Source organism: Cryptotermes secundus, unplaced genomic scaffold (assembly GCF_002891405.2).
Source record: "Cryptotermes secundus unplaced genomic scaffold, Csec_1.0 scaffold1979, whole genome shotgun sequence".
Classification (NCBI taxonomy): domain Eukaryota; kingdom Metazoa; phylum Arthropoda; class Insecta; order Blattodea; family Kalotermitidae; genus Cryptotermes; species Cryptotermes secundus.
Genome location: NW_019732005.1, coordinates 32,007 through 40,943, shown reverse-complemented (window position 1 = coordinate 40,943; position 8,937 = coordinate 32,007). Strand labels below are relative to the sequence as shown.

The 8,937-nt window shown below is 42.0% G+C and overlaps 1 protein-coding gene across 1 annotated transcript in view; it reads right to left on the bottom strand.

Annotated features, from left to right (window-relative positions):
* Nucleotides 1-1,701, bottom strand: part of LOC111867540 (probable RNA-binding protein 46) — a 3,299-nt gene extending 1,598 nt beyond the window's left edge. The window contains exon 1 of the mRNA XM_023857517.1: nt 1,189-1,701. Within this exon, the coding sequence (XP_023713285.1) occupies nt 1,189-1,701 (513 nt within the window). The remainder of the gene's footprint in view (nt 1-1,188) is intronic.
* Between the last annotated feature and the right edge of the window lie 7,236 nt (nt 1,702-8,937).

Here is an 8,937-nt window from a genome sequence, read left to right as displayed (position 1 = left end):
GTATATATATATATATATATATATATATATATATATATATATATATATGGTGTGATGTAAATACATAGCTAAGGACAAAGTAACAGAAGCGAGGGATTTCAATTTTGACTGTCATACTATAATGATGAAAACAAAATTAGGAAATTTAATATCTGTGAGACAATACATAAAAGCTAAAAAAGGGTAAAGCTATCCCTGTAACCGGCCATGAAGGCCCATAGGGTTGTGAGACGTCGAGGTTCCCACATTTTCTGTGGACAATCGGCTCAGCAGATAGCGATAAGGTTGTCAGCATTACGCGCCGGCCGCCCTTTACTCCCCAGGAAGATTCATGCTACTCATTTCTGTTAGAGGCTGTGTCGACCCCAGGGTCACAGTACGGCTGGAAGGATTGGGTTATTTGAAAAAATCCACCTCATCGGGACTCGAACCCGCGACCTTTAGGCGTATAGCATAGTGCCTGAACCAAAGACGCTACCGCACAAAACAACAGAAATAAAATCCTTAATAAGAAACAAAAATTACATTTTGTAAGTACTATCTTCTGGGATACAACACTATGTAGTCCGATGTAAGTCAACCGACGTTTCGGAGGAACATGTCAAAGAAATAAATTAACCTACTTGGTTCTAGTCCGCAAGCGAACTATACCAACCGAACGACGGCCGATTGTTGGAGAAGTTAGTGTCAACTTTTGTGGATAGAGGGTGTCGCTTGGTCAGCGCAACGGATCCCCACGGCCCTTAATTTCGGTTTTATAGACCGGAGCCGCTATTTCCTTCAAATAACTCCTCAATTGTCTTCACGAGGCTAAGTGAACCCAGTACCAGACCCACTATTTTTCAGAAAATCTTATAGCGCCGAGACCTCTGGATCTGTAGCCCAGAACTCTGACCAGTAGACTATAGAGGCGGTCCGGAAGAATATATATCGCTTCCATCAAACAGATCTCTGCTTACCACCTGCTTTCCGCTGATATCTTACTAAGCTTTTTCTTCAACCCTGACGATGGAGACTTTATATTCCACCGAAACGACAGTTAACTTTCATCGGACTACACGGCGCTGTATTCCAGAAGATAGAGCTCTTCAGCTATGTCTTTTGTTCAGAGACTAGCAACAATAGCGTAATATTAACTATCGATCACTTTACTCAAATGCGATTTTTAATAATGGCTACGATACTTACACGTCTGATGTCACTCTCACTTTCGCCAGAAGGAATCCCACTGATGAAAAGTTTGCAGTTATTCACGGATTTGACGACACCAATTCTCATACCTAGTCTTATCTCACGGTTATTCAGTTTCTCAACAGCGCGAGTGGCAACCTCAGGTGACGAATACGTCACAAAGCCGAATCCACGGTTAGAACCACTAAAATCCATCATTAGACGTAATTCATAGATCTTACCAACTTCTTCAAACACAGGAACAAGTTCGTCTTCAAAACAGTTGCGTGGAATTTTCCCGACAAATACTTCACTTCCTTTAGGTGGTGGTGGTCCTTCCCACTTAGGTGGAGGCCCACCTAACCGACGTTGACCATTCTTTTGCACCAGTGTATAACCTGTTTTCCGCAAAAATTCAAGTATATTTGCTGACATTTTTGTAAAAACATTATTATCAATGGTGCGTGTGTCTGGTGTCGTTATCAATGCGGGACGGTTTTCTTCGTTCACATTTTCTATTGAAGACTCCATTTACCATATAATTATTTGCAACTATTGATTTATATTGCGATAATCACACCACTTACAATCTTCAGTGCTTAAAATACTATAAACTCCGTTTTCTTGAGAGAGCAATTAGCATTAGTTCACTTTCAATTCAGACCACACTCCACGACTGTCAAAGAATTACTGGCGTTCTGTGGCATAATATTCACTTGGGTTAACTGTTATCGACTGTTGAATAGAGATGCTATTTAAATCTCATTGGTCAATGTTTGTCGCTGTTTGTCCGCGGTACAGAAACTTACAACCCGATTACCTTACTATGCGTTCCTCTGTTGAAACTGTTTAATAGATAGAAGATTAATGTTACGAGGTTAAATAACATACATTCTGATAGAACCTCTGTTGAAATGGAGAAACCGCATTGTTCTCAATTCACGTGAGCTGCAGTTTCTGTTGTCCCTATGCTTAATTACTTACTCACTATACCATGAAGAGTGTAGGGATGGCACAGATGTTATAAGAACTAGCTACAAGCTAAACGGCTGAGGGGTAGGAATTTTAGTGCCGGTAGAGTCAAGATCTTGCTCTTCTCCATGTCATTCAGACAGGTTCTGGGCACCAACCAGAGCCCTTTCTCCGGGGGTAAAGCGGCCAGGACGTGAAGCTTATAACTCACCTCCAGCTAGTGTCGAGGTCAAGAATACATGGATTTATACTTTCATTCTCCCATACGTCTTCATGCCATAGAACTTAATTAGTTAAGCACGGGAAAGAAATTTACCTCACAATGCCATTAAGACATATGGAGGAGTGGAGGTATAACTCCACTCTTCTTGACCTCGACACTAGATGGAGGTGAGTGGTCAGCTTCACGCACCGGCAGCTTTACTACCGGGTAATAAACCCCCGTATCTATTGGGTAAGAGGCTGGCTAGGCACCAGAGTCGGCCTGGAAGCTGTGGAGAAGAGAAAAATCTTACACTGCAGAGAATCGAACTCAAGAAATCCAGCTCGTCGCCATATCGACTGAGCTATCCCGAATCAATTAGTATACGGCAGGTAAGTTTTATCATTAACGTCTTTAAAATCTTCTCTTTTACAAGGGAAAGAAAAAGGTGCGTCTTACTGTGCGGCCTTTGAACGTATAGACAATTGTTCCTTGCAAGTTAAAACCAGCGAATTCAAACACGTCCAGCGCAACAGTACAGCGCAGACTTCGCCTGCAACAGCTGAGGGTATGTTGAAAGAAATATGAGGACTGTCAGGGTAACGAAAACAACGTCCATTACTTTAGCAGAGCCACGTAGTAAAATTACAAAACAGTGAAGAATGCCATCTTCTGGGATGTGACGCCGTGTAGAGCTTGTGTAAATAGACATTTCGGAGAAATGTATCGCCTCCATCTTCAGGGTAGAAAAATCAGTGAGCGAGGAACCAGCGTGAACAAATGGTTGCAGACTGAGTGTGCGGTCACCTGCTCACGCTGGTTCATTGCTCGCAGATTACTTATAACCTGAAGATGAAGGCGATATATTCCTCCGAAACATCGGTTTACATAAGCTCTACACGGCGTCACATCTCAGAAGACGACATTCCTCATAGTCACTGCTGCTGAAACTTTAAATCTTACTTACAAAACAGTGATAAACAATAATGAGAAAAGAAGTCAAGGCCAGGCACAGGTGCTTGTGGGCGCAAGAAGAAAATTGAAGGTTTAATACTTTCGTTTTCAGTCGACAAACACATAAATATTTGGATTTAATATCAATATTTAACTTAGGCAAACTTCCTGTAGGCTTATGAGATCACTGTGTTCCTTGTGCACTTTCCTCCCTTTGAAGGACTTCACACTTTTTCTTTATTAAACATGATATTGTTGTTAAGCGGTGACTCTAGACAACAACCGTTTCTTGTGCTGTGGTGATTTGTGAGTTGCAGAGGCAAGAAGTGACGCTGTAATTACTTCTACTTACGAGTCGTGAGTGTGTAAGTGGTCAGTAATTACAATATCCAATTAAAAATCTCTTCTATAGACACTCCCTAAGACGTGACAATAAATTATATCATCCTAAGTTCGTAATTTATAATTTTTTATTTATGTCTCTACAGCCTTTGTGGACTTTGACGGCATTTACAATTTTTTAAACTTATACACAGTCAGTAGGACTCCTTGGACAGGGGATCAGCCTTCGCAATGCTGCTACCTACACATAGAACAACACAAACTCAGAATAAACTCACATAGATATACATGCCTCGAGCGGGATTCGAACTCACGCTCCCAGTGTTTGAAAGAGGAAAGACGGTTCATGCCTCAGACCGCGCGGTCACCGTGATCGGTTTAATATTTTTTACAATCCATAATAACGTTGCGTGCATGCGAGAACTTTCGAGGCAGGAGCGTCACTTAATGTAGGGTTCTGTTGTGATGAATGGTAACAGATATTCAAGAAATGTGTGGAGTTGGTAGTGGCATTTCTTTATAGAACGTAAAATGAAATATTCTTCAGCTGTCGGTTTCGGAGCAATAAGTAACGAACCACCGGAAATAGGTACACCGTATCTGGAGCGGGGGGAAATTGCTACACGTTAACATTGTTTATAAGTAAGTTAACGGTTACAGGTATGGCAAGAGTGCTAAAGTTTTAAGTATTACTTACTTACTTACTTACTTACTTACTCATGGAGCTGAGCCCTTCTCGAGAAGCCGCCAATTCTGCAGCTACTCAAGAATTTCCCAGCATTTTATGGAACCCGAAGGTTCATTACCGTGTTCACAAGAACCCTCCACTGCTCCCTATCCTGAGCCAGATCTATCCAATCCATACCATCCCATCCTGTCTCTCTAAGATCCATTCTAATATTGTCCACCCGCCTACGCCTTAGTCTTCCCCGTGGTCTCTTTCCTTCTGGCTTTCCACCAATATCCTATACGCATTCCTCGTCCCCCCCCATTCGTGCTACATGACCTGCCCACCTCATCTTCCTTGACTTGATCAATCTAATTGTACTTGGAGAAAAGTACAAGTTATGAAGCTCCTCATTATGCAGTTTTCTCCAACCTCCTATCACTTCCGCCATAGTGCGGCTGGAAGGAATAGGTGAACTGGAAAAAATCCAGTGATCTCATCGGGACTTGAACCCGCAACCTTCCGGCTTGTAGCATAGTGCCTCAACCAACTACGCTAACGCGTGCCACTTGACCGCCTCTGTGGTCTAATGGTTATAATTCCTGGCTACAGATCCAGAGGTCCTCGGTTCGATTCCCGGCGCTACCAAATTTTCTGAGAAGTAATGGGTCAGGAACGGGATCCACTCAGTCTTGTGAGGATAATTGAAGAGCTACTTGAATGGAGAAGTAGAGGCTCAGCTCTAGAAAACCGAAATCAACGGCCGTCGGGATATGTTGCGCTGACCACGCGACACCTTCTATCCGCTAAAGTTGGCACTAACTTCATGGACAAGCGGCGGCCGCTCTGTCGGTATAGTTCGTTTATAGACTACAAGCCACGGTGTTTGTTTTTTGTTCTGGAACTGTGTTTAACTGAAGTTTGAGGCAGAATTTCCCGTCACCGTCCGGCAGTCCTGTATGTTACTTTACCCCCTTCGGAGTTACGTATTATGACCCTTGACACAACAACCAACCAACTATGAAACTAGTTAATTAACTAGTCAATTTAAGAAGCTAACAGTTGCTGGCCTAATCAAGCAATTTCTTGCCCTCTACGGAATCCCGTTCATTATTTTGCCACCGGTCGCGCTTCTGAACCAAATGAAATGTCTACACTACCCCACGCAATTTCTTTAAAATTAGTTTAATGTTATCGTTCCACCTCCGAAAAGGTCTTCTAAAGGGTCTTTTTCCTTCAGGTCTTGTACACAAAATTTTGCACACACTTTTCTTCTCTCACGCGTTCTACAAGCAGCGCCAATTTCCTTCTCCTTGATTTCTTCATCCAAAATAATATTCTGCGAGGGTTATAAACTATAAGCTTCCTTGTTATGCACTTGGTATAGCATCATAAAATGAACAACGACCGACGTAATGTTGTGACAACAAACGAGATTTAATTAAACGAAAACAGAAAGGATATAATGTGTCAATAAGTGTTAAGAAATCTGCCCTCACATATTCTAAAGAGCATGTCAATTTCTTGCCTTGTAGTTCAGTTTGTCACTTAGTTTGGCTACGTCCTTAACTTTCTTTAAGAAACTGAAAGAACATGTATTGAGTCTGCTGTTCCCATTCTTTATGATGTTAAATTACTGAACAAGTCGCTAGTTTGTTTAAAGAGTCTTTTGTCATACTCTGCTACTAACTGCTGCTCCAAGGACAAGCACTGGAAATGAGGAACGCGAGTGATAATGACCCGGGAACAAGTACGGCCCAAAACTGAAAAGTGAGCTATGGCTATCTATGAGACAACTTGACCTTATTTTGGGTTCCGAAGTGAATTAATGACATTCTGACCTGCGTAATCGTAGTAAGCTTTATTTAAATTGATTTGAGGTTCCTATATGAATTAGAAGAATTCTGCGTCAGGCTTTGGTGAAACTGTGAGGTCCTTTCCAGACTTCTTACTGTGGCTAGACGAATTTTCCGGAAGATGGATGTTTCGGTCCGAAGGAAAAAATTATTATATTACCTGCTTTTACAAAACTGCAATTTTGCCTATCGTTCTGTACGGGTGCGAAACTTGGTCTCTGACATTAAGGGAGGAACATAGACTGTAGGTTTTTGAGAACAAGGTGTTGAAGAGAATATTTGGACCGAAGAGAGATGAAGTGACGAGAGGGTGGAGAAAACTGCATAATGAGGAGCTTCGTAACTTGTACTCTTCTCCAAGCATAACTGGAATATCAAGTCATGGAGAATGAGATAGGCAGGGCACGTAGAACGTGTGCGGAGAAGAGGAATAAATACAGGATTGTAGTGGATAATATTAAAATGGATCTCAAAGAGATAGAATAGGATGGTATGGACTCGAGTGATCTCTCTCAGGATAAGGAGCAGTGGAGGGCTCTTGTGAACACGTAACTAACCTTCGAGCCCCATGAATTGCTGGGAAATTCGTGAGTGGCTGAACGAATTACGGCTTCTCGAGGACTCAGATCAAAGGAGTTAGTTATTATGACTTATATGTGGTATTAAAATCGAGTAGGCGTCATGATCACCCATATTGAATATTATGCGTTCCGCTTATGGAGAAATTTATCGGACATGAATATCATATACGTGTAAAAAGAGGAAATCAGGAAGGATGAAATGGACTGGTCATGTAGCATATATGTGATAGAGCAGAAGTGCATGCAAATGTATGGTAGGAAAACCCGAAGAGAAGAGACCATAAGGAAAACCTAGGCTTGGATGCAAGGATAATATTAAAATTGATGTTAAAATTTAGGATGGGAGGTTGTGGACTGGATTCGTCTAGGGCAGGACAGGGACACGGTTATGAGCCACTGGGTTTTATAAAATTCTGGGAATTTCTTGAGTATTGAGCATCTATTAAGCATTCAGGTGCAAGGAGTTCGTTGGTTAATTCGTCTTGCCCGCCGGGCGCTCAGCCACGCCAATGAGCACCGCCAAGGAAGAGAGAGGATAATCCAATGTTTAACACAAACTGTTTAGACAATAGCCGGGATATCGGGGTTCGAATCCCAGATTTCTCTCCTCGCCACCGTGTCCTCTGTCCAGTAGATACTAAGAGAGGGTATAGCATTTAGGACACGAAACTGGCTACTCCCACCATCTAGCGACGGGACTGGGAAATACCTGTAATCTGTACGATAGCTCCCCCCGTACGCAGTGATTCAACAGGCAGTTTCGTGCAGTCTAGCGCTGTCACATTGCTTCGGACTGCTCTAACATGGATACACGTACAATCCCTGGATATTCTCAAACTAACGTAAGGCTAAAGGATTGGGAACTGAGACAAAAGATGAAAGATATGTCCAACGCTTTCCTTTTCCTAAAATTAAGTTTTCCGGTACTCTCATGCTTGAATTTTGCCTCAGCATCGAACAATTCAATGCACCGGCAAATTGGCAATTTTTCACTTTCGGTATATCCGGTGGTAGGCATTAATTGTTTACCGGTACACGCTAATTATCTGCCGGTATCCATATCGACTGAAAAAAGTGCTGGATCATCATCATCATCATCATCAAATTCAGGGCATACACCTTCAGGCTCAACTAACTTTCAGTCTCTTCTAGGATCCTATATTTTCCTGCGTCCCTTGTCCGTATTGCTTTATAGTCCAGGATTCATTTCGGCAATCTATACTATATATACTGAATTATTAATTGGCCAGGGACCGTGGAGTAGCCGCGAACTGGGTTCTGACTAATCCAGCTTCATTTTACCAGTGGTACGTTATGAATGCCATGGTTACAGCGGTCTGAAATCCAAGCACTTGCCGGTTCTGCTGGAAAGGAAATCGCACATATGTCTGTCTGCCTCTGAACTCCAAGTATGAGTCAGGCATTATATTATAACTTATGAATTGCAAGGTTTTTGATGGGAAAATATTCACATTATTAAAATACAGGGAAATAATGAGACATGTTCACATAATACTGCAATAAATCTGGAAAAAAAAACGAAAAACGAAAAAGAATGACATTGAAACTGTCGAGAAAAACCGACGTCTTCAAGAGGGAAACACAAGTCAACAACATTCAATTAGCCATGGCCAGTCGTGTCTGAACTGGATTTGATCAGAGACTGGAATTTCCTTCATGAATTAATCCGGCTAATAAGTTAATACGATCCGGTATGCGGATGATAAAACAAAGGAAGGACTGCAAAATATGGTACGGAAACAAAATAAAATTGCAAAATAGCTAAATATTGTCACGATTTTTTAGCGACTATAGAAGGGGTTTAGATTGGTAACTGGATTTACTGACAACTTATGGACAGTAACTACAAGTAGCTGTAACTGTCTCACTGAATTACACACTCTAAACATCGCTGTAACTACAGCATACGTAAAGCCTTCGCTGTCTTCAATAGTCGTTTCCTGGTAACGGATTTTAACACTTGTCGCTTACATTCTTACCGTCTGGCACATATCCAAAAACTGATCTAACGGTCAGTCGGCCAGATAACACCTGCTCACGCTGGTTTCCCTCGCGGATTTTTCTACCCTGAAGATGGAGGCGATACGTTCGTCCGAAACGTCGGTTCACACAATATCTACATTGAGCCACATCCCAGAAGACGACATTCTTCATAGTCACCGCCGTGAAAAC